This window comes from Oncorhynchus clarkii, chromosome 10, assembly GCF_045791955.1.
Source record: "Oncorhynchus clarkii lewisi isolate Uvic-CL-2024 chromosome 10, UVic_Ocla_1.0, whole genome shotgun sequence".
Lineage (NCBI taxonomy): Eukaryota > Metazoa > Chordata > Actinopteri > Salmoniformes > Salmonidae > Oncorhynchus > Oncorhynchus clarkii.
This window is the reverse complement of record NC_092156.1, coordinates 75,845,502-75,872,618: the sequence shown is the minus strand read 5'-3', so window position 1 is coordinate 75,872,618 and position 27,117 is coordinate 75,845,502. Positions and strand designations below refer to the sequence as shown.

The 27,117-nt window shown below is 43.7% G+C and overlaps 1 protein-coding gene across 1 annotated transcript; it reads right to left on the bottom strand.

Moving 5' to 3' along the window:
* Positions 1–3,502: 3,502 nt before the first annotated feature.
* LOC139419145 (high-affinity choline transporter 1-like) lies at positions 3,503–26,951 on the bottom strand. Its single transcript, XM_071169109.1, has 9 exons — positions 26,768–26,951; positions 25,475–25,588; positions 24,569–24,724; positions 22,787–22,935; positions 21,980–22,123; positions 8,689–8,842; positions 7,301–7,518; positions 6,507–6,677; positions 3,503–4,074 (listed from the first exon to the last, which is right to left on the bottom strand). Exons 1-9 carry the CDS (start codon positions 26,949–26,951, stop codon positions 3,715–3,717), a joined length of 1,650 nt encoding a protein of 549 aa, XP_071025210.1. The 3' UTR covers positions 3,503–3,714.
* Between the last annotated feature and the right edge of the window lie 166 nt (positions 26,952–27,117).

The following is a 27,117-nucleotide window of genomic DNA, read 5'->3' as shown; positions in this document are numbered from 1 at the left end:
TGTACCAAATTAGCATACCCACTGAGTCCCTTCCCTGTTTCACACCTGGTAGTTTGGTGGATGAGACTACCAGCTCTCTGTAACCTAGAGGGCAACCAGTGGGTCCGTCTCCTCTATACCAGGTTTCTTGCAGGATGACAATGTCTGTATTACCGATTTCTTTGGTGAAATCCGGGTTCCTGCTCTTTAGGCCAAAGGCAGATGACCTCAGGCCTTGGATATTCCAGGATGATATAGTGAAGGCTTTTTGACCCATACAGTGTCCAATGTTGTTGGTCGCGGTTTGGCCTTAGGCCAGTAAGTGTGAGCAGAGCCTGCTGAGCATCTTGGCTTGGGCGAGTGTGAGAGTGGGGGTTGGGACTGTTTGCCCGCTCACTACCTGGGCGTATGTGTGACTTCCATGTTGAGGCCCTCTTTGCGGGGGTGGGGTGCATGGGGTGGGCATAGGTCTGATCTGAGGGGGCCTAAATGGGGTGTGGGCATGGTTGACGTGGGGGGGGTGTTGATTGGTTGGGGTGGGGGCATGGTTGACGTGGGGGGGGTGTTGATTGGTTGGGGTGGGGGCATGGTTGACGTGGGGGGGGTGTTGATTGGTTGGGGTGGGGGCATGGTTGACGTGGGGGGGGTGTTGATTGGTTGGGGTGGGGGCATGGTTGACGTGGGGGGGGTGTTGATTGGTTGGGGTGGGGGTGTGGATGTGGATGTGGATGTGGGTGCTGTGGTCTGGATGTAACTCATGATATATATATTTACTGACAGGTAATAGAGAGATTTAATAGTAGTTCCCTGAACTGGTGGCGTTTTTAATGGAAGAGTCCTGGATGAGTCGTTTTCCAAATAGGATCTGCAGCATTCAAAGGGACAGCCAAAGGGACAGCCAAAGGGACAGCCAAAGGGACAGCCAAAGGGACAGCCAAAGGGACAGCCAAAGGGACAGCCAAAGGGACAGCCAAAGGGACAGCCAAAGGGACAGCCAAAGGGACAGCCAAAGGGACAGCCAAAGTCCCTTTCAACATTTCGGCTGTGCGCCTTTCAAGACATTTTGGTGACGCGCGCGTGGACAACCGGAAACCGTGGACAACCGGAAACCGTGGACAACCGGAAACCGTGGACAACCGGAAACCGTGGACAACCGGAAACCGTGGACAACCGGAAACGGATTCCGTGTTTGGATTCAGTATTGTGAGTTCTATTTGGAACTAGGCACTTTTCTTAATCGTAAACGCCATTAACATGAGCGCTCCTAGTTATCGAATCCTGGTACCAGATTTAGAGATGGCGTGTACCTAGGCTAAATATATATCAGTAAATTACTTACTATTTCTGTTGATTTATAATTGTTGGTTTTATAATATGTTTCCAGCTTGAGCTTTTCCTTTGGAATTGAATTGAAAGAGAAGGTGTTCTTAATGTTTTGTTCACTCGGTGTAGATACTCGGTCCCAAACTGATAGAACTCAGGTCCTTCAGAAGAGAAGTTTACAGTAAAACCTTTAAGCCCACTGAGCCTACGGTCCCAAACTGATAGAACTCAGGTCCTTCAGAAGAGAGGTTTACAGTAAAACCTTTTAGCCCACTGAGCCTACCTGACCTGTTTTTTTTGTGTGCAAAAGTGTCATTATCTGGAGAGGAAAAAATGGAGGCATCAAATCCCAAAAATGGGCCAGTGTGGGTGAACAAACATCTATCTGACTGTCACTAATACCAGGTCTCTGTTCAACTGATCACATCTATCTGACTGTCAGTAATACCAGCTCTCTGTTAAACTGATCACATCTATCTGACTGTCAGTAATACCAGCTCTCTGTTAAACTGATCACATCTATCTGACTGTCAGTAATACCAGGTCTCTGTTAAACTGATCACATCTATCTGACTGTCATTAATACCAGGTCTCTGTTAAACTGATCACATCTATCTGACTGTCAGTAATACCAGGTCTCTGTTAAACTGATCACATCTATCTGACTGTCAGTAATACCAGGTCTCTGTTAAACTGATCACATCTATCTGACTGTCAGTAATACCAGGTCTCTGTTAAACTGATCACATCTATCTGACTGTCATTAATACCAGGTCTCTGTTAAACTGATCACATCTATCTGACTGTCAGTAATACCAGGTCTCTGTTAAACTGATCACATCTATCTGGCTGTCAGTAATACCAGGTCTCTGTTAAACTGATCACATCTATCTGACTGTCAGTAAGAAGTTAATTTATAAGTGCAGCTTTAGGAGTAAGAGATATAATATTAAACAGGCCAAGTCTGAGAAATAGTTTAGGGCCTGTAGCTGACATGTGATGAGTTTGCATGGCAGATTACTCTCATTTGATCCAGGCTCTTTTTGTAGTCTGGGCCTGGGGATTACAGGTTGGATGGAATGAGTTTGCAAAGTAGCAATGTATTCACTACAGACAGACTACAGACAGACAGCAGACAATGTTGCTGGAGAGTTACACTGGATCCTCTATGGTTTGGATGTAGCCCATCCCTTTTAAAGAGAGCTGGTCTCTCCCAGAACAGTTGGTCCTCAGAATGGATCCTGAGCGCTCCTTCCCCCGCCACTACAGCTGAGGAGCCTGATGGAGGCGTGGTGCTTGGCCTGGTCGTTCAGGAAGGTGGTCTCAAACTCCTCCTGTAATGGGGTAGTATACTTTAATGGGGTAGTATACCCCCCCCCCCCTACTAGTATAATGGGGTAGTATACCCCTCCCTCCTAGTGGGCTTCGGCTTTCCTGGAGCTCCTTGTTCTCCAAGTGACGCTGAATCATCCAACCCTTTAAACCACAGATATCTTTACAACAACAGTGAAGATGTAAAAAACAGTTTCCCCAAATTGAGAAAAAGATACATTTTCACAACAAGGCTTGTAAATCAATTCACCATGACCATTTTAACTATGAATAGGAAGGGAAATTGTTTATTTCAAAGTGTATATAAAATGTTATCACCAAGATCCTCTCAAGTGAGCATCACATAACTTTCAGTATGATATGAGGAGTAGGTAGGCTAGAAATTGCCTCTAAATAACCACTGATAAGAGGTCTGATCTTAGTTTCACCCCTTAATGGCTCTGGTTAGGATTGGGGATGAGGTAATCTGGTGGGGATGAGGTAATCTGGTGGGGATGAGGTAATCTGGTGGGGATGAGGTAATCTGGTGGGTATGAGGTAATCTGGTGGGGATGAGGTAATCTGGTGGGGATGAGGTAATCTGGTGGGTATGAGGTAATCTGGTGGGGATGAGGTAATCTGGTGGGGATGAGGTAATCTGGTGGGGATGAGGTAATCTGGTGGGGATGAGGTAATCTGGGGATGAGGTAATGAAGTTTCCCAGACACAGATCATTAAGCCTACTCCTAGACTAAAGAGAGAGTTCACCCAAATGACATAATAGGATTGATTGCCTTACCCTGTAATCAGTCTATGGACAAGGTACGACCGCAATCCATGCTTTTGTGGAACAAATCCAATGCAAGTCGGTGGTACCGATGTTACAGCCTTTTTCACTCTTTATGTTCAAATCATATAAGTAACTTAATTGAGCTACACAATCGATTTTAAATAGCCTTCTTTAGAATGATTTGGATGTTCAATAAATCTTTCCTTTCTCTATCTTGTCCAATAAACAAAAAATATGCACCAAAACAAAGTGCTTTGTAGTCCAGGGAAGTGTCTGGGAAACCGGCCTGTAAAAGTAGGTAGATCAAAACTTTAACACTTTGTGGTGTCAAGCATTGGCTCAGAGACTGCACCATCCTCCTCCTTCTCTTTCATCTCTCTGGCGCCACCAAGTGGCAAAGTCTGGAACTTTACCTGGAACACATCCCACCTCTCGGGCAACCAGACCTTATTGAACATCAGCTGAGCCAGCCAGGAGAAACCCAAGATGGCCGCCAGGGCCAGAAGCATACATATGGTCCTGATGGGGGAGCGCTGGACGTAGACGCCGTCCTCCAGGGTGCATCCAGGGAAGTGGAGGACAGGGGCGAGGTTGAAGATGGGCTCCCCACAGAGGAGTCTCATCAGGCCCCCTACGAGGTATCCCACCACGGCTCCATAGCCGTTGGAGACCTGTTGGAAGATGAAGAGATTTGTTTTGAAGAAGTGATATTCTAGCCTAGCCTGATGACTCACACTAACTTATTTTTCTGCTCTGTCGTTTCCTACATACTTTAGTTCCAGTGCCATCGTTGAAGTCGTTTGTGGGGACGAGGGACAATGAGGGGCATTGTGCAAAACAGGGTCATCAGCGATTGGATCAAATCCAATTGTATTTGTCACATGCGCCGAATACATTGAAATGCTAACTTACTGCAGGGGCAGTATTGAGTAGCTTGGATGAAAAGGTGCCCAGAGTAAACTTCCTGCTCCTCAGTCCCAGTTGCTAATATATGCAAATTATTATTAGTATTGGACAGAAAACACTCTGAAGTTTCTAAAACTGTTTGAATGATGTCTGTGAGTATTACAGAACTCATGTGGCAGGCAAAAACCTGAGAAAAAAATCAAACCAGGAAGTGGGAAATCTGAGGTTTGTAGGTTTTCAACTCATCGCCTATTGAATACACAGTGGGATATGGGTCAGTTTGCACTTCCTACGGCTTCCACTAGATGTAAACAGTCTTTAGAACCTTGTCTGATGCTTTTACTGTGAAGTGGGGGCGAAGGAGAGGGGAATGAGTAAGGTCTATCATGAGCTGACCATGCGTGTTCACGTGAGAGGGAGCTCTGTTCCATCGCACTTCTGAAGACAATGGAATTCTCCGGGAGGAACATTTATTGAAGATTTATGTTAAAAACATCCTAAAGATTGATTCAATACATCGTTTGACATGTTTCTACTGACTGTTATGGGAACTTTTTGAAATTTCTTCTGCTTTTAGTGACCGCGCTTCCTGACTTTGGATTTGTTTTACCAAACGCGCTAACAATAGTAGCTATTTGGACATAAATGATGGACATTACCGTACAAAACAAACATTTCTTGTGGAAGTGGGAGTCCTGGGAGTGCATTCCAACGAAGATCAGCAAAGGTAAGTGAAGATTTATAATGCTATTTATGGCTTTTGTTGACTCCACAATTTGGCGGGTAACTGTATGGCTTCCTTTTGTGGCTGAACGCTGTTCTCAGATTATTGAATGTTGTACTTTTGCCGTAAAGCTTTTTTGAAATCTGACACAGCGGTTGCATTAAGAACAAGTTTATCTTTAATTCTATGTAAAACATGTATCTTTCATCGAAGTTTATGATGAATATTTCTGTTATTTGATGTGGCTCTCTGCAATTTCTCTGGATATTTTAGAGGCATTTCTGAACATAGTGCCAATGTAAACTGAGGTTTTTGGACATAAATATGAACTTAATCGAACAAAACATATATGTATTGTGTTACATGAAGTCCTATGAGTGTCATCTGATGAAGTGATGGTTAGTGATTAATTGTATCTCTATTTCTGATTTTTGTGACTCCTGTCTTTGGCTGGAAAAATGCCAGTTTTTCTGTTATTTTGCGGTGACCTAACATAATCGTTTGTGGTGCTTTCGCTGTAAAGCCTTTTTGAAATCGGACACTGTGGTGGGATTAAGAAGAAGTGTATCTTTAAAATGGTGTGAAATATTTGTATGTTTGAGGAATTTTAATTATGAGATTTCTGTTGTTTGAATTTGGCGCCCTGCACTTTCACTGGCTGTTGTCATATCGATCCCGTTAACGGGATTACAGCTCTAAGAAGTTTTTACCAATAATGCAGTTTTGTTTTTAAAGTAAAGAAATAAAAGTAACAAATAATTAAAGAGCAGCAGTAAAATAACTCATCAGAGTATCAAAGCCAATTACACATTTTCAAACCGCTGTTTTACCCACATGTGTTTTGGTTCTGGTCCAACCCATTGGTTTCTGGACTAATCAGACGGCCCTGAATGTGTTCACATTCGGTGAAGAATCGGGGAGGTACTCAGATCCAGACTCATTGTGGAGAATAAACTAACATCTGTGGGTGTGGCCTAGCGTTTGGCTGGAGCAAGGACTCTGGGTAGCCAGACGAATTATAACCTGGGCCTGTATCCACAAAGCCTCTCTGAGTAAGAGTTCTGATCTAGGATCAGTTTAGCCTTTTAGTTCATAATTAATGAGATTATATGGACAGGTTGGAACCTGATCCTAGATCATAATGATTTAGATATGGACAGGTTGGAACCTGATCATAATGAATAAGATGATATGGACAGGTTGGGGCCTGATCCTAGATCAGCACTCCTACTCTGAGACGCTTTGTGGCTAGGGCCGGTTTGTGCTCTTGCCATCTCTAGATGTCAAGCCGACCATTTGGCATGATGATGAGTGAGTTGGCATGACGACATCACAAACAGACTGGCACTCAGGCTAGTGACACACCACCATGTTTGTGATGCAGGGAAAAGATAAGGCCCACACAATATCACCTCTGCATGTTACACACACACACACACACACACACACACACACACACACACACACACACACCTGGAAGAAGAGGACGCAGATGAGCTGAGGGAAGATGATGGTGTAGGAGAGATCAGACGCCAGGATCCACAGGGCATAGGTACTGTTGTGGAGGAGAGTGAGGGCCATCCCACACAGCCCCACCACCACCACCGACACACGGATCACCCACTGTATCTCCCTGTCTGAGGCCTAGAGGAGAGATAGATACAAGATGGAGGCACAGTGGGCTGGACAGATCCAAGATGGAGGCACAGTGGTCAGGACAGATCCAAGACCGAGGCACAGTGGTCAGGACAGATCCAAGATGGAGGCACAGCAGTCATAATTATCCAAGTCAGAAGAGCTTGAACAGCCCTGTGGTGTAATACTCAGAGAAGTCAGAAGAGCTTGAACAGCCCTGTGGTGTAATACTCAGAGAAGTCACAAGAGGGAGCACGGAGTTAGGCTATTTGTCCCAAAATGCCAGTACACTATAGAACCCAATGCAATGTTTTCAAATGGGAATTGAAAAATGTCTTGCCAATGTCCCAAAAATTTATGAAATAGGAAAAAAACACTTATTTATGCATTTAGTGGTGATTTTCTGATACATGACCTATGACCTAGAACAGGACTAATGAACATAATGGATCATCATCTCCATTGAGAATGTGTTTCAGTTCTGGACTAGTAGGTTTATTAATCTGTGTATGGGAAAACAGACCTAAATTCCTTAGTCACCTCTACTGTATTGAGTATCTCGTCACACACCAATTTATTAGAATGAGGTGTAAGTGATGGGATAGAACAAAAGCCTGCACCCAACTCTTCACCTGCTTCCGAATGATGTTCTTGTAGATGTTGGAGGAGAACATGGAGGCGGAGCTGAGCAGGCCAGAGTCCACGGATGACATCACTGCGGCGGCGATGGCCCCGATGCCGATGACAGACACGTAGGGCGGAGCCAGGTGCTGCAGGGCGATGGGGAGCACCAATCCCGTCTCGTTGCGCTCATACGGAGACGGAGACCCGTACGATGTCAGGTTCCAGTCTGGAGACACACCAGGAAAGTCTCAATAAAGTTTGGTCATTTTGACAATCGCACTTTGATGAAGTCTAAAAGCATAAACATGCGTATGAGTTATTTAAATTCTTTCATTTTGCAATCCGCTCATGTGAGCTGCAGGGAAACCAGATGTATTCAAAGGATCTCGTGCTCCACAGAGAGTAATAACAAAACATGCACTCTAGCCACAACACCAGGACACGGCCACTAGATTGGAGTGTGTTATGGTTCAGGATGTGAGGTAGATGATAGGAGCAGTATACGGACATCAGATAACAGACAAACCAGTCAACGACACACAACTCTTCTTCTCTGAAACTTTATATCCCCTTTAATAATATTAACTTGGAGGTGCTTATATTTGTCCGTTATTCTTGAACAAGAGAACATGTGTTTAATTGCTATATTGTAAATATTTCGCCACTATGGCCTGTTTATTGCCTTACCTCCCTTATCTTACCTAATTTGCACACACTGTATATATACTTTTTTTCTATTGTATTATTGACTATGTTTTGTTTATTCCATGTGTAACTCTGTGTTGTTTCTGTCACACTGCTTTGCTTTATCTTGGTCAGGTCACAGTTGTAAATGAGAACTTGTTCTCAACTGGCCTACCTGGTTAAATAAAGGTGTTCTCAACTGGCCTACCTGGTTAAATAAAGGTGTTCTCAACTAGCCTACCTGGTTAAATAAAGGTGTTCTCAACTAGCCTACCTGGTTAAATAAAGGTGTTCTCAACTGGACTACCTGGTTAAATAAAGGTGTTCTCAACTAGCCTACCTGGTTAAATAAAGGTGTTCTCAACTAGCCTACCTGGTTAAATAAAGGTGTTCTCAACTAGCCTACCTGGTTAAATAAAGGTGTTCTCAACTAGCCTACCTGGTTAAATAAAGGTGTTCTCAACTAGCCTACCTGGTTAAATAAAGGTGTTCTCAACTAGCCTACCTGGTTAAATAAAGGTGAAATAAAAAATCAAATGTGTTTTTATCTACATATCCCAACTCCCCCCGAGACGCCGGCGGAGAGTTGGGGTCAGAGACGACCATTTCACCCCTGGAGCAATAAGGGTTTCAGTGCCTTGCACAAGGGCACAACAACAGATGATTCACCTTGTCCGCTCCGGGATTGGAAAACCTTTTTGTACTTTATTACCTGTGGAAGCGGCTACAGCCCCGACCAGGACAGAGGGGATCCCCAGGATGAGGACCATGGCAGCAGCCGCGAAGCAGGTGACCTGGGCGTTAAACGAGGAAGAGGCAGAAAGCGTCCTCTGGTGGAAACACTGGAAAGACAAGCTACCCAACGCCTGAGGAGAGAGGGGAGGAGATGACGGAGAGGAGGGAGGAGAAAGGGAGGAGGGGAGGGAGGGAGAATAGGAGGGGGAGGATAAGGAGACCGAGGAGAAATGGAAGATGACAAGGAGGATGACAAGAACATAAAGGAGGTTGTTAGATTGTGAAATGGTGGCAGGTAGAATCGCTGTTAAGGTTTGAATCCCTGAGCAGACTAGGTGATAAATCTGCCGAGGTGCCCTTGAGCAAGGCACTTAGCCCTTACGGCTCCTGTAAGTCCCTCTGGATAAGAGTCCCTGCTAAATGACTTACATTAATAAGTTCTGTTTGTGTTGTTTAAGGAGAAGTAGAATGAGGCCTTGAGTCTCCAGGATGTTTTTTGTATTGTAGAGTCATGGTGAAGTTGAGGAAAGGGCTGTTTGTGGTTTTTGGGGGACTGTCTGTTAGAAAGCTTGAGACTGGAAACCACAGATAGGTTGCATGGCCTAACAACAACAAGATAAGATGGTGCCAACACTGGTTGAGATTGTAGAAACTCCTGGGTCATGGTTAACACAAGACCATGTCCTTAATGAGGGTGAAAGCGTCTGTGGAAAGTGCTGTGTCATGTTAGTGGAAAAAATACTTGAATATCTCATGGCATGAGAGGAGGGAGCTTTGATAGGATGTGAGAGAGTGCTGCCATTCCAACGGTACGGGGATTCAGCTGTTCAGTCTCTTTTGCTATTACACAACTGAACGTCACTCAAAGTCTTGACTCAGTTTGTAATGAACGAGTGTATTGCATATTGATTCCTCCTTATCAAGGTGGAGCAAAGAGTTTTGAGCAGTAGAGAAAATAAATGGTTGGAAGATAGAAGAGAGAATAGTGATATGACTGTAATGTAGAGGAGAGGAGAGAGACTGGTGATATGACTGTAATGTAGAGGAGAGGAGAGAGACTGGTGATATGACTGTAATGTAGAGGAGAGGAGAGAGACTGGTGATATGACTGTAATGGAGAGACTGGTGATATGACTGTAATGGAGAGGAGAGGAGAGAGACTGGTGATATGACTGTAATGTAGAGGAGAGAAGAGACTGGTGATATGACTGTAATGTAGAGGAGAGAAGAGACTGGTGATATGACTGTAATGTAGAGACTGGTGATATGACTGTAATGTAGAGGAGAGAAGAGACTGGTGATATGACTGTAATGTAGAGGAGAGGAGAGACTGGTGATATGACTGTAATGTAGAGGAGAGGAGAGACTGGTGATATGACTGTAATGTAGAGGAGAGGAGAGAGACTGGTGATATGACTGTAATGTAGAGGAGAGGAGAGAGACTGGTGATATGACTGTAATGGAGAGACTGGTGATATGACTGTAATGGAGAGGAGAGGAGAGAGACTGGTGATATGACTGTAATGTAGAGGAGAGAAGAGACTGGTGATATGACTGTAATGTAGAGGAGAGAAGAGACTGGTGATATGACTGTAATGTAGAGACTGGTGATATGACTGTAATGTAGAGGAGAGAAGAGACTGGTGATATGACTGTAATGTAGAGGAGAGGAGAGACTGGTGATATGACTGTAATGTAGAGACTGGTGATATGACTGTAATGTAGAGGAGAGAAGAGACTGGTGATATGACTGTAATGTAGAGGAGAGGAGAGAGACTGGTGATATGACTGTAATGTAGAGACTGGTGATATGACTGTAATGGAGAGGAGAGGAGAGAGACTGGTGATATGACTGTAATGTAGAGACTGGTGATATGACTGTAATGGAGAGGAGATGAGAGAGACTGGTGATATGACTGTAATGTAGAGACTGGTGATATGACTGTAATGTAGAGGAGAGGAGAGAGACTGGTGATATGACTGTAATGTAGAGGAGAGAAGAGACTGGTGATATGACTGTAATGTAGAGGAGAGTAGAGAGACTGGTGATATGACTGTAATGTAGAGGAGAGGAGAGAGACTGGTGATATGACTGTAATGTAGAGACTGGTGATATTACTGTAATGGAGAGGAGAGGAGAGAGACTGGTGATATGACTGTAATGTAGAGACTGGTGATATGACTGTAATGGAGAGGAGAGGAGAGAGACTGGTGATATGACTGTAATGTAGAGGAGAGGAGAGAGACTGGTGATATGACTGTATTATAGAGGAGAGGAGAGACTGGTGATATGACTGTAATGTAGAGGAGAGGAGAGAGACTGGTGATATGACTGTAATGTAGAGACTGGTGATATTACTGTAATGGAGAGGAGAGGAGAGAGACTGGTGATATGACTGTAATGTAGAGACTGGTGATATGACTGTAATGGAGAGGAGAGGAGAGAGACTGGTGATATGACTGTAATGTAGAGGAGAGGAGAGAGACTGGTGATATGACTGTATTATAGAGGAGAGGAGAGACTGGTGATATGACTGTAATGGAGAGGAGAGGAGAGAGACTGGTGATATGACTGTAATGTAGAGGCTGGTGATATGACTGTAATGGAGAGGAGAGGATAGAGACTGGTGATATGACTGTAATGGAGAGACTGGTGATATGACTGTAATGGAGAGGAGAGGAGAGAGACTGGTGATATGACTGTAATGTAGAGGAGAGAAGAGACTGGTGATATGACTGTAATGTAGAGGAGAGGAGAGACTGGTGATATGACTGTAATGTAGAGGAGAGGAGAGACTGGTGATATGACTGTAATGGAGAGACTGGTGATATGACTGTAATGGAGAGGAGAGGAGAGAGACTGGTGATATGACTGTAATGTAGAGGAGAGAAGAGACTGGTGATATGACTGTAATGTAGAGGAGAGGAGAGACTGGTGATATGACTGTAATGTAGAGGAGAGGAGAGAGACTGGTGATATGACTGTAATGTAGAGGAGAGGAGAGAGACTGGTGATATGACTGTAATGGAGAGACTGGTGATATGACTGTAATGGAGAGGAGAGGAGAGAGACTGGTGATATGACTGTAATGTAGAGGAGAGAAGAGACTGGTGATATGACTGTAATGTAGAGGAGAGAAGAGACTGGTGATATGACTGTAATGTAGAGACTGGTGATATGACTGTAATGTAGAGGAGAGAAGAGACTGGTGATATGACTGTAATGTAGAGGAGAGGAGAGACTGGTGATATGACTGTAATGTAGAGACTGGTGATATGACTGTAATGTAGAGGAGAGAAGAGACTGGTGATATGACTGTAATGTAGAGGAGAGGAGAGAGACTGGTGATATGACTGTAATGTAGAGACTGGTGATATGACTGTAATGGAGAGGAGAGGAGAGAGACTGGTGATATGACTGTAATGTAGAGACTGGTGATATGACTGTAATGGAGAGGAGATGAGAGAGACTGGTGATATGACTGTAATGTAGAGACTGGTGATATGACTGTAATGTAGAGGAGAGGAGAGAGACTGGTGATATGACTGTAATGTAGAGGAGAGAAGAGACTGGTGATATGACTGTAATGTAGAGGAGAGTAGAGAGACTGGTGATATGACTGTAATGTAGAGGAGAGGAGAGAGACTGGTGATATGACTGTAATGTAGAGACTGGTGATATTACTGTAATGGAGAGGAGAGGAGAGAGACTGGTGATATGACTGTAATGTAGAGACTGGTGATATGACTGTAATGTAGAGGAGAGGAGAGAGACTGGTGATATGACTGTATTATAGAGGAGAGGAGAGACTGGTGATATGACTGTAATGTAGAGGAGAGGAGAGAGACTGGTGATATGACTGTAATGTAGAGGAGAGGAGAGAGACTGGTGATATGACTGTAATGTAGAGGAGAGAAGAGACTGGTGATATGACTGTAATGTAGAGGAGAGGAGAGAGACTGGTGATATGACTGTAATGTAGAGGAGAGAAGAGACTGGTGATATGACTGTAATGTAGAGGAGAGTAGAGAGACTGGTGATATGACTGTAATGTAGAGGAGAGAAGAGACTGGTGATATGACTGTAATGTAGAGGAGATAAGAGAGACTGGTGATATGACTGTAATGTAGAGGAGAGAAGAGAGACTGGTGATATGACTGTAATGTAGAGGAGAGTAGAGAGACTGGTGATATGACTGTAATGTAGAGGAGAGGAGAGACTGGTGATATGACTGTAATGTAGAGGAGAGGAGAGACTGGTGATATGACTGTAATGTAGAGGAGAGGAGAGACTGGTGATATGACTGTAATGTAGAGACTGGTGATATGACTGTAATGTAGAGACTGGTTATATGACTGTAATGTAGAGGAGAGAAGAGACTGGTGATATGACTGTAATGTAGAGGAGATAAGAGAGACTGGTGATATGACTGTAATGTAGAGGAGAGAAGAGAGACTGGTGATATGACTGTAATGTAGAGGAGAGTAGAGAGACTGGTGATATGACTGTAATGTAGAGGAGAGGAGAGACTGGTGATATGACTGTAATGTAGAGTAGAGGAGAGACTGGTGATATGACTGTAATGTAGAGACTGGTGATATGACTGTAATGTAGAGGAGAGGAGAGACTGGTGATATGACTGTAATGTAGAGACTGGTGATATGACTGTAATGTAGAGGAGAGGAGAGACTGGTGATATGACTGTAATGTAGAGGAGAGGAGAGACTGGTGATATGACTGTAATGTAGAGACTGGTGATATGACTGTAATGTAGAGACTGGTGATATGACTGTAATGTAGAGACTGGTGATATGACTGTAATGTAGAGGAGAGGAGAGACTGGTGATATGACTGTAATGTAGAGGAGAGGAGAGACTGGTGATATGACTGTAATGTAGAGACTGGTGATATGACTGTAATGTAGAGACTGGTGATATGACTGTAATGTAGAGGAGAGGAGAGACTGGTGATATGACTGTAATGTAGAGACTGGTGATATGACTGTAATGTAGAGACTGGTGATATGACTGTAATGTAGAGGAGAGGAGAGACTGGTGATATGACTGTAATGTAGAGACTGGTGATATGACTGTAATGTAGAGGAGAGGAGAGACTGGTGATATGACTGTAATGTAGAGACTGGTGATATGACTGTAATGTAGAGACTGGTGATATGACTGTAATGTAGAGGAGAGGAGAGAGACTGGTGATATGACTGTAATGTAGAGGAGAGGAGAGACTGGTGATATGACTGTAATGTAGAGGAGAGGAGAGACTGGTGATATGACTGTAATGTAGAGGAGAGGAGAGACTGGTGATATGACTGTAATGTAGAGACTGGTGATATGACTGTAATGTAGAGACTGGTTATATGACTGTAATGTAGAGGAGAGAAGAGACTGGTGATATGACTGTAATGTAGAGGAGATAAGAGAGACTGGTGATATGACTGTAATGTAGAGGAGAGAAGAGAGACTGGTGATATGACTGTAATGTAGAGGAGAGTAGAGAGACTGGTGATATGACTGTAATGTAGAGGAGAGGAGAGACTGGTGATATGACTGTAATGTAGAGTAGAGGAGAGACTGGTGATATGACTGTAATGTAGAGACTGGTGATATGACTGTAATGTAGAGGAGAGGAGAGACTGGTGATATGACTGTAATGTAGAGACTGGTGATATGACTGTAATGTAGAGGAGAGGAGAGACTGGTGATATGACTGTAATGTAGAGGAGAGGAGAGACTGGTGATATGACTGTAATGTAGAGACTGGTGATATGACTGTAATGTAGAGACTGGTGATATGACTGTAATGTAGAGACTGGTGATATGACTGTAATGTAGAGGAGAGGAGAGACTGGTGATATGACTGTAATGTAGAGGAGAGGAGAGACTGGTGATATGACTGTAATGTAGAGACTGGTGATATGACTGTAATGTAGAGACTGGTGATATGACTGTAATGTAGAGGAGAGGAGAGACTGGTGATATGACTGTAATGTAGAGACTGGTGATATGACTGTAATGTAGAGACTGGTGATATGACTGTAATGTAGAGGAGAGGAGAGACTGGTGATATGACTGTAATGTAGAGACTGGTGATATGACTGTAATGTAGAGGAGAGGAGAGACTGGTGATATGACTGTAATGTAGAGACTGGTGATATGACTGTAATGTAGAGACTGGTGATATGACTGTAATGTAGAGGAGAGGAGAGAGACTGGTGATATGACTGTAATGTAGAGACTGGTGATATGACTGTAATGGAGAGGAGAGGAGAGAGACTGGTGATATGACTGTAATGTAGAGGAGAGGAGAGAGACTGGTGATATGACTGTATTATAGAGGAGAGGAGAGACTGGTGATATGACTGTAATGTAGAGGAGAGGAGAGAGACTGGTGATATGACTGTAATGTAGAGGAGAGGAGAGAGACTGGTGATATGACTGTAATGTAGAGGAGAGAAGAGACTGGTGATATGACTGTAATGTAGAGGAGAGGAGAGAGACTGGTGATATGACTGTAATGTAGAGGAGAGAAGAGACTGGTGATATGACTGTAATGTAGAGGAGAGTAGAGAGACTGGTGATATGACTGTAATGTAGAGGAGAGAAGAGACTGGTGATATGACTGTAATGTAGAGGAGATAAGAGAGACTGGTGATATGACTGTAATGTAGAGGAGAGAAGAGAGACTGGTGATATGACTGTAATGTAGAGGAGAGTAGAGAGACTGGTGATATGACTGTAATGTAGAGGAGAGGAGAGACTGGTGATATGACTGTAATGTAGAGGAGAGGAGAGACTGGTGATATGACTGTAATGTAGAGGAGAGGAGAGACTGGTGATATGACTGTAATGTAGAGACTGGTGATATGACTGTAATGTAGAGACTGGTGATATGACTGTAATGTAGAGGAGAGAAGAGACTGGTGATATGACTGTAATGTAGAGGAGATAAGAGAGACTGGTGATATGACTGTAATGTAGAGGAGAGAAGAGAGACTGGTGATATGACTGTAATGTAGAGGAGAGTAGAGAGACTGGTGATATGACTGTAATGTAGAGGAGAGGAGAGACTGGTGATATGACTGTAATGTAGAGTAGAGGAGAGACTGGTGATATGACTGTAATGTAGAGACTGGTGATATGACTGTAATGTAGAGGAGAGGAGAGACTGGTGATATGACTGTAATGTAGAGACTGGTGATATGACTGTAATGTAGAGGAGAGGAGAGACTGGTGATATGACTGTAATGTAGAGGAGAGGAGAGACTGGTGATATGACTGTAATGTAGAGACTGGTGATATGACTGTAATGTAGAGACTGGTGATATGACTGTAATGTAGAGACTGGTGATATGACTGTAATGTAGAGGAGAGGAGAGACTGGTGATATGACTGTAATGTAGAGGAGAGGAGAGACTGGTGATATGACTGTAATGTAGAGACTGGTGATATGACTGTAATGTAGAGACTGGTGATATGACTGTAATGTAGAGGAGAGGAGAGACTGGTGATATGACTGTAATGTAGAGACTGGTGATATGACTGTAATGTAGAGACTGGTGATATGACTGTAATGTAGAGACTGGTGATATGACTGTAATGTAGAGGAGAGGAGAGACTGGTGATATGACTGTAATGTAGAGACTGGTGATATGACTGTAATGTAGAGACTGGTGATATGACTGTAATGTAGACGAGAGGAGAGAGACTGGTGATATGACTGTAATATAGAGGAGAGGAGAGACTGGTGATAATACTGTAATGTAGAGGAGAGGAGAGACTGGTGATATGACTGTAATATAGAGGAGAGGAGAGAGACTGGTGATATGACTGTAATGTAGATGAGAGGAGAGAGACTGGTGATATGACTGTAATGTAGATGAGAGGAGAGAGACTGGTGATATGACTGTAATGTAGAGGAGAGGAGAGACTGGTGATATGACTGTAATGTAGAGGAGAGGAGAGACTGGTGATATGACTGTAATGTAGAGACTGGTGATATGACTGTAATGGAGAGGAGAGAAGAGACTGGTGATATGACTGTAATGTAGAGGAGAGACTGGTGATATGACTGTAATGGAGAGGAGAGAAGAGAGACTGGTGATATGACTGTAATGTAGAGACTGGTGATATGACTGTAATGTAGAGACTGGTGATATGACTGTAATGTAGAGGAGAGGAGAGAGACTGGTGATATGACTGTAATGTACAGTGCCTTGCGAAAGTATTCGGCCCCCATGAACTTTGCGACCTTTTGCCACATTTCAGGCTTCAAACATAAAGATATAAAACTGTATTTTTTTGTGAAGAATCAACAACAAGTGGGACACAATCATGAAGTGGAACGACATTTATTGGATATTTCAAACCCTTTTAACAAATCAAAAATTGAAAAATTGGGCGTGCAAAATTATTCAGCCCCGTTAAGTTAATACTTTGTAGCGCAACCTTTTGCTGCAATTACAGCTGTAAGTCGCTTGGGGTATGTCTCTATCAGTTTTGCACATCGAGAGACTGAAATGTTTTCCCATTCCTCCTTGCAAAACAGCTCGAGCTCAGTGATGTTGGATGGAGAGCATTTGTGAACAGCAGTTTCCAGTTCTTTCCACAGATTCTCGATTGGATTCAGGTCTGGACTTTGACTTGGCCATTCTAACACCTGGATATGTTTATTTTTGAACCATTCCATTGTAGATTTTGCTTTATGTTTTGGATCATTGTCTTGTTGGAAGACAAATCTCCGTCCCAGTCTCAGGTCTTTTGCAGACTCCATCAGGTTTTCTTCCAGAATGGTCCTGTATTTGGCTCCATCCATCTTCCCATCAATTTTAACCATCTTCCCTGTCCCTGCTGAAGAAAAGCAGGCCCAAACCATGATGCTGCCACCACCATGTTTAACAGTGGGGATGGTGTGTTCAGGGTGATGAGCTGTGTTGCTTTTACGCCAAACATAACATTTTGCATTGTTGCCAAAAAGTTCAATTTTGGTTTCATCTGACCAGAGCACCTTCTTCCACATGTTTGGTGTGTCTCCCAGGTGGCTTGTGGCAAACTTTAAACAACACTTTTTATGGATATCTTTAAGAAATGGCTTTCTTCTTGCCACTCTTCCATAAAGGCCAGATTTGTGCAATATATGACTGATTGTTGTCCTATGGACAGAGTCTCCCACCTCAGCTGTAGATCTCTGCAGTTCATCCAGAGTGATCATGGGCCTCTTGGCTGCATCTCTGATCAGTCTTCTCCTTGTATGAGCTGAAAGTTTAGAGGGACGGCCAGGTCTGGGTAGATTTGCAGTGGTCTGATACTCCTTCCATTTCAATATTATCGCTTGCACAGTGCTCCTTGGGATGTTTAAAGCTTGGGAAATCTTTTTGTATCCAAATCCGGCTTTAAACTTCTTCACAACAGTATCTCGGACCTGCTTGGTGTGTTCCTTGTTCTTCATGATGCTCTCTGCGCTTTTAACGGACCTCTGAGACTATCACAGTGCAGGTGCATTTATACGGAGACTTGATTACACACAGGTGGATTGTATTTATCATCATTGGTCATTTAGGTCAACATTGGATCATTCAGAGATCCTCACTGAACTTCTGGAGAGAGTTTGCTGCACTGAAAGTAAAGGGGCTGAATAATTTTGCACGCCCAATTTTTCAGTTTTTGATTTGTTAAAAAAGTTTGAAATATCCAATAAATGTCGTTCCACTTCATGATTGTGTCCCACTTGTTGTTGATTCTTCACAAAAAAATACAGTTTTATATCTTTATGTTTGAAGCCTGAAATGTGGCAAAAGGTCGCAAAGTTCAAGGGGGCCGAATACTTTCGCAAGGCACTGTAGAGACTGTTGATATGACTGTAATGTAGAGACTGGTGATATGACTGTAATATAGAGGAGAGAAGAGACTGGTGATATGACTGTAATGTAGAGACTGGTGATATGACTGTAATATAGAGGAGAGGAGAGAGACTGGTGATATGACTGTAATGTAGAGGAGAGGAGAGAGACTGGTGATATGACTGTAATGTAGAGACTGGTGATATGACTGTAATGTAGAGGAGAGGAGAGAGACTGGTGATATGACTGTAATGTAGAGGAGAGGAGAGAGACTGGTGATATGACTGTAATGTAGAGGAGAGAAGAGACTGGTGATATGACTGTAATGTAGAGGAGAGGAGAGAGACTGGTGATATGACTGTAATGTAGAGGAGAGGAGAGAGACTGGTGATATGACTGTAATGTAGAGGAGAGAAGAGACTGGTGATATGACTGTAATGTAGAGGAGAGGAGAGAGACTGGTGATATGACTGTAATGTAGAGGAGAGGAGAGACTGGTGATATGACTGTAATGTAGAGGAGAGGAGAGAGACTGGTGATATGACTGTAATGTAGAGGAGAGGAGAGAGACTGGTGATATGACTGTAATGTAGAGGAGAGGAGAGACTGATGATATGACTGTAATGTAGAGGAGAGGAGAGAGACTGGTGATATGACTGTAATGTAGAGGAGAGGAGAGAGACTGGTGATATGACTGTAATGTAGAGACTGGTGATATGACTGTAATGTAGAGGAGAGGAGAGAGACTGGTGATATGACTGTAATGTAGAGAAGAGAAGAGACTGGTGATATGACTGTAATGTAGAGACTGGTGATATGACTGTAATGTAGAGGAGAGGAGAGAGACTGGTGATATGACTGTAATGTAGAGACTGGTGATATGACTGTAATGTAGAGGAGAGGAGAGACTGGTGATATGACTGTAATGTAGAGGAGAGGAGAGAGACTGGTGATAATACTGTAATGTAGAGGAGAGAAGAGACTGGTGATATGACTGTAATATAGAGGAGAGGAGAGACTGGTGATATGACTGTATGATAGAGGAGAGGAGAGACTGGTGATAATACTGTAATGTAGAGGAGAGGAGAGACTGGTGATATGACTGTAATATAGAGGAGAGGAGAGAGACTGGTGATATGACTGTAATGTAGATGAGAGGAGAGAGACTGGTGATATGACTGTAATGTAGATGAGAGGAGAGAGACTGGTGATATGACTGTAATGTAGAGGAGAGGAGAGACTGGTGATATGACTGTAATGTAGAGGAGAGGAGAGACTGGTGATATGACTGTAATGTAGAGACTGGTGATATGACTGTAATGGAGAGGAGAGAAGAGACTGGTGATATGACTGTAATGTAGAGGAGAGACTGGTGATATGACTGTAATGGAGAGGAGAGAAGAGAGACTGGTGATATGACTGTAATGTAGAGACTGGTGATATGACTGTAATGTAGAGACTGGTGATATGACTGTAATGTAGAGGAGAGGAGAGAGACTGGTTATATGACTGTAATGTAGAGACTGGTGATATGACTGTAATGTAGAGACTGGTGATATGACTGTAATGTAGAGACTGGTGATATGACTGTAATATAGAGGAGAGAAGAGACTGGTGATATGACTGTAATGTAGAGACTGGTGATATGACTGTAATGTAGAGGAGAGGAGAGAGACTGGTGATATGACTGTAATGTAGAGGAGAGGAGAGAGACTGGTGATATGACTGTAATGTAGAGGAGAGAAGAGACTGGTGATATGACTGTAATGTAGAGGAGAGGAGAGAGACTGGTGATATGACTGTAATGTAGAGGAGAGGAGAGACTGGTGATATGACTGTAATGTAGAGGAGAGGAGAGAGACTGGTGATATGACTGTAATGTAGAGGAGAGGAGAGAGACTGGTGATATGACTGTAATGTAGAGGAGAGGAGAGACTGATGATATGACTGTAATGTAGAGGAGAGGAGAGAGACTGGTGATATGACTGTAATGTAGAGGAGAGGAGAGAGACTGGTGATATGACTGTAATGTAGAGACTGGTGATATGACTGTAATGTAGAGGAGAGGAGAGAGACTGGTGATATGACTGTAATGTAGAGAAGAGAAGAGACTGGTGATATGACTGTAATGTAGAGACTGGTGATATGACTGTAATGTAGAGGAGAGGAGAGAGACTGGTGATATGACTGTAATGTAGAGACTGGTGATATGACTGTAATGTAGAGGAGAGGAGAGACTGGTGATATGACTGTAATGTAGAGGAGAGGAGAGAGACTGGTGATAATACTGTAATGTAGAGGAGAGAAGAGACTGGTGATATGACTGTAATATAGAGGAGAGGAGAGAGACTGGTGATATGACTGTAATATAGAGGAGAGGAGAGACTGGTGATATGACTGTAATGTAGAGACTGGTGATATGACTGTAATGAGGAGACTGGTGATATGACTGTAATGTAGAGACTGGTGATATGACTGTAATGAGGAGACTGGTGATATGACTGTAATGTAGAGACTGGTGATATGACTGTAATGTAGAGACTGGTGATATGACTGTAATGTAGAGGAGAGGAGAGAGACTGGTGATATGACTGTAATGTAGAGGAGAGGAGAGACTGATGATATGACTGTAATGTAGAGGAGAGGAGAGAGACTGGTGATATGACTGTAATGTAGAGGAGAGGAGAGAGACTGGTGATATGACTGTAATGTAGAGACTGGTGATATGACTGTAATGTAGAGGAGAGGAGAGAGACTGGTGATATGACTGTAATGTAGAGAAGAGAAGAGACTGGTGATATGACTGTAATGTAGAGACTGGTGATATGACTGTAATGTAGAGGAGAGGAGAGAGACTGGTGATATGACTGTAATGTAGAGACTGGTGATATGACTGTAATGTAGAGGAGAGGAGAGACTGGTGATATGACTGTAATGTAGAGGAGAGGAGAGAGACTGGTGATAATACTGTAATGTAGAGGAGAGAAGAGACTGGTGATATGACTGTAATATAGAGGAGAGGAGAGAGACTGGTGATATGACTGTAATATAGAGGAGAGGAGAGACTGGTGATATGACTGTAATGTAGAGACTGGTGATATGACTGTAATGAGGAGACTGGTGATATGACTGTAATGTAGAGACTGGTGATATGACTGTAATGAGGAGACTGGTGATATGACTGTAATGTAGAGACTGGTGATATGACTGTAATGTAGAGACTGGTGATATGACTGTAATATAGAGGAGAGGAGAGAGACTGGTGATATGACTGTAATATAGAGGAGAGGAGAGACTGGTGATATGACTGTAATATAGAGGAGTATGCATATGTTTTACTTATCAAATGCTTATTCCATCCTTATCTAACTTACTTGACTTATTTAACACATTAACAAATGAATCAGTTGATCTCACCACCAATAAGAAGTCATCAACCCACTTGAAGACCTTCCCCTTCTCCATGTGTCCCAGCCAGGGGGCCTGGTAGGTGTGGTTGAAGGCTGTCTGGGTGATGTCACCCACCACTGGGTTGGCCATGAGGAACGGGACACACAGCCACTGGCAGCAGAGACAGAAAATACCAAATTAAATTATGATTAACTCCTGTCTTCGGGTGCAGCCACAATGAGACACATGAGCATACATTAAATTGTATATGATAATGATCATTTTATGTTTTCGTACATCAAAAGTACATCTGTAGTCAACTATGTTCAGATGAGTTCCATCTGTTAAAAGACAGACCGTTTGTGTGTTTTTTGTTGGGCAATTATCTCCGTTGTCAATCATCCGACAACAGATCACTCCTATTGAAAAAGGTGTTGGCTCCATCCAAAATACTTGGACAATGTTTCCACGGCCTTACACTCACCAGACTGGTTTAGATTCAAAATGGCCGCCTGTCCCTCACCAGACTGGTTCAGATTCAAAATGGCCGCCTGTCCCTCACCAGACTGGTTTAGATTCAAATCGGCCGCCTGTCACTCACCAGACTGGTTTACATTCAAATGGCCACCTGTCCCTCACCAGACTGGCTTAGATTAAAATCGGCCGCCTGTCCCTCACCAGAATGGATTGGATTCAAAATGGCCGCCTGTCACTCACCAGACTGGTTTAGATTCAAATCGGCCACCTGTCCCTCACCAGACCGGATTGGATTCAAAATGGCCGCCTGTCCCTCACCAGACTGGATTGGATTCAAAATGGCCGCCTGTCACTCACCAGACTGAAGAAGATGAGGATGAGCTGGATGACATCGGTGTAGGCTACAGAGTAGAGTCCTCCCAGTAGAGTGTAGATGATGGCCACCACTGCAGAAATCCCAACAGAGTAGGAGTAGGGCAGGTCCAAAATTACACTCATGGTGCCACCTGCAGCACAAACACACACACACACACACACTTTTAGCTCAGCGGGCTAACACAGTTTTGTGGCACCACAGATAAAAACTGTAAAACCAGGTTAAACTGAGTTGGTCCCTCGCCGTTGTACTGGAAGTGTGAAGAGCCCTGCTTACCGGGCTTGAAGTAACAAACAACATTCTTCACACGCCAGCTAGAATGAAGCATGACTGAGTTTCAACAAGTGGTAATTAAAAAACCCACCTGACCTGTTTCCCCTCCCTGATCAAATTACTCCATCTAGAACAAACCTGCATCTCACCAAGCTGGGGCGTTGTGTAACTATTCCCCAGGTTACTCTATCTGGAACCGACCTGGGTCCAGCATCTCACCAAGCTGGGGCATTGAGTAACTATTCCCCAGGTTACTCTATCTAGAACCGACCTGGGTCCAGCATCTCACCAAGCTGGGGCATTGTGAAACTATTCCCCAGGTTACTCTATCTAGAACCGACCTGGGTCCAGCATCTCACCAAGCTGGGGCGTTGTGAAACTATTCCCCAGGTTACTCTATCTAGAACCGACCTGGGTCCAGCATCTCACCAAGCTGGGGCCTTGTGTAACTATTTCCCAGGTTACTCTATCTAGAATCGACCTGGGTCCAGCATCTCACCAAGCTGGGGCGTTGTGTAACTATTCCCCAGGTTACTCTGTCTAGAACCGACCTGGGTCCAGCATCTCACCAACTTGTGCCAGCATCATACCACCCTGCATACCACTGCTGGCTTGCTTCTGAAACTAAGCGTGGTTGGTCCTGGTCAGTTCCTAGATGGGAGACCAGATGCTGCTGGAAGTGGTGTTGGAGGGCCAGTAGGAGGCACTCTTTCCTCTGGTCTAAAAAAAATATCCCAATCCCCCAGGGCAGTGATTGGGGACATTGCCCTGTGTAGGGTGTCTTTCGGGTGGGACGTTAAATGGGTGTCCTGACTCTCTGTGGTCATTAAAGATCCCATGGCACTTATCGCAAGAGTAGGGGTGTTAACCCCAGTGTCCTGGCTAAATTCCCAATCTGGCCCTCAAACCATCACGGTCACCTAATAATCCCCAGTTTACAATTGTCTCATTCATCCCCCTCCTCTTCTCCCCTGTAACTATTCCCGAGGTCATTGCTGCAAATGAGAACGTGTTCTCAGTCGACTTACCTGGTAAAATAAGGGTGAATTAAAGAGTTGAACCTACATAAAGACAACCCTGACAGGTCCATCAGGAAAGAATGGCTGTGTCTACAATGGTACCCTCTCCCTTATATAGAGCAGTACTTTGGACCGGGGCCCATTGGGAACATATAGAGAATAGGGTGTCACTATGGATGGGTCCAGTGACTTGACACACCTTAACAGAGATGTAATGGTGTCCAAGACCGGCTAGAGGCTGAATGACTGTGTGTCTGTTTATCTAAGTTGTTCGAAACAGGGTGGAATGTGGCTCCTGTTTTGGAACACCAGACAGTGACCTGCGGTTGAGATTCAACTGCACTCTGCGTATGTGTGTGTTTTGTGTGCAGCGAATGATTTTGTACTTTTGTGTTTACCAGGGGTTACGTGTGTTGTGTGTTTTTGAAACAGTTGTTTCTTTTGCTGCCGTTGTTTTGTTGTACATATCACCTAGTCCGACGAGTGTGCAGGCGACCCACAGTGCATCCATTACAAGGGCAGGGAACACCAGAGCTCCACTCACTACTCTCCCATACTTGATCTGGAAGGGATCCATCATAGTAACATACTTCTTCTCCCTCATCGGCTTGGCAAAGAATATACCACCTGAGATAAAAGAGGGGGGGGGGGGGGGGAGGAGTGAGGGGTGGAGAGAGGGGTGGAGAGAGAGAGGAGGGAGAGAGAGGGGGGGAGTGAGAGGGAGAGAGGCGATGGAGAGGAGGGAGTGAGAGAGAGAGGGGGGAGTGAGAGAGGGGGGAGGGAGTGGACGGAGAGAGAGGAGGGAGGGGGTGGAGAGGGGGGAGGGAGGGGAGAGAGAGACAGGGAGAAGAGGGAGAGAGGGGGGGGTGAGAGAGAGAGAGGGGAGTGAGAGGAGGGAGGCAGGGAGAGAGAGAGGGGGAGTGAGAGAGGGGGGGAGGGGTGGACGGAGAGAGAGGGGGGGAGAGAGAGGAGGGAGGGGGTGGAGAGAGAGGGGGAAGTGAGAAAGGAGGGAGAGAAGGGGCAGGGAGGGGAGAGAGAGACGGGGAGAGAGAGAGAGAGAGAGAGAGAGAGAGAGAGAGAGAGAGAGAGAGAGAGAGAGAGAGAGAGAGAGAGAGAGAGAGAGAGAGAGAGAGAGAGAGATAAAATAAACAGTGCACCAATAACAAGCCGATAAGGTTTGGTGTGTAGAATATCTGAATGAATTGAAGGTCAGTAAAAACTACAGACTGGGATGTGTGGTTCAGCACAACAACGTCCCGTCACTTTAAATATTGGAAACTTTGATATTTTTACATTTTCCAATGATTATTTCTGATTGTGAAATATTAAACTTTGTGTGTGTGTGTGTGCGTGTGTGCATGCGTGTGTGCGTCTTACCGATGATGAAGGAGACGGAGCTCTGTAGGGGCATGAAAGCCCAGACCAGACCCAGGTTAGGGTTATAGACAACCTCTGCTATCCCTACGATAAAGCCTCCTCCAACCCACGTAGCTGCAGGACACACACACACACACACAAACACGCTGTTTGTCCAAAGGTAAGGAATGATCTATACTGTCTCTACAGTACAGTGTGAATACAGTAATAGTGAGTATAGTTGTAAAGGCACAGTGTGAATACAGTAATAGAGAGTATAGTTGTAAAGGTACAGTGTGAATACAGTAATAGAGAGTATAGTTGTAAAGGTACAGTGTGAATACAGTAATAGAGAGTATAGTTGTAAAGGCACAGTGTGAATACAGTAATAGAGAGTATAGTTGTACAGGTATAGTACAGTGTGAATACAGTAATAGTGAGTATAGTTGTAAAGGTACAGTGTGAATACAGTAATAGTGAGTATAGTTGTAAAGGTACAGTGTGAATACAGTAATAGAGAGTATAGTTGTACAGGTACAGTGTGAATACAGTAATAGAGAGTATAGTTGTACAGGTACAGTGTGAATACAGTAATAGAGAGTATAGTTGTACAGGTACAGTGTGAATACAGTAATAGAGAGTATAGTTGTAAAGGTACAGTGTGAATACAGTAATAGAGAGTATAGTTGTAAAGGTACAGTGTGAATACAGTAATAGAGAGTATAGTTGTAAAGGTACAGTGTGAATACAGTAATAGAGAGTATAGTTGTACAGGTACAGTGTGAATACAGTAATAGAGAGTATAGTTGTAAAGGTACAGTGTGAATACAGTAATAGTGAGTATAGTTGTAAAGGTACAGTGTGAATACAGTAATAGTGAGTATAGTTGTAAAGGCACAGTGTGAATACAGTAATAGAGAGTATAGTTGTAAAGGTACAGTGTGAATACAGTAATAGAGAGTATAGTTGTAAAGGTACAGTGTGAATACAGTAATAGAGAGTATAGTTGTACAGGTACAGTGTGAATACAGTAATAGAGAATATAGTTGTAAAGGTACAGTACAGTGTGAATACAGTAATAGAGAATATAGTTGTAAAGGTACAGTACAGTGTGAATACAGTAATAGAGAGTATAGTTGTACAGGTATAGTACAGTGTGAATACAGTAATAGTGAGTATAGTTGTAAAGGTACAGGTGCAGTGTGAATACAGTAATAGAGAGTATAGTTATACAGGTACAGTGTGAATACAGTAATAGAGAATATAGTTATAAAGCATTACACAGATCTAAAGACATGGCCACACCTCACCTACCAGTCATGGTGAATATTCCCACAAGCAGGCCGATATTCCTGTCTCCCAGTAAGGTTATCTCTGTCTTGTCTCCCGTACTTTTCTTCTCCATAGCCCTGGACTTCCGTGCTGCCCACAAACCTGTCCCCAGGACCAGCAGATAGAACACTGCCATGGCAACCACACCTGGAATGTTCAGAACCATGTTGGAACACTGGGAACGCTCACAGAAAGAACACTGACTGGGAACACTCCCAGACAGAACACTGACTCTGAACACTCCCAGACAGAACACTGACTCTGAACACTCCCAGACAGAACACTGACTCTGAACACTCCCAGACAGAACACTGACTCTGAACACTCCCAGA

Coding starts and splice junctions, on each gene's coding strand:
- LOC139419145 (XM_071169109.1), bottom strand. CDS start 26,951: ATGGTTCTGAACATTCCAGGTGTGGTTGCCATGGCAGTGTTCTATCTG. Junction 7,519..8,688: donor GGCTGTAGCCGCTTCCACAG/GTAATAAAGTAC, acceptor GTGTGTCTCCAG/ACTGGAACCTGACATCGTAC. Junction 6,678..7,300: donor AGAACATCATTCGGAAGCAG/GTGAAGAGTTGG, acceptor TCTCTCCTCTAG/GCCTCAGACAGGGAGATACA.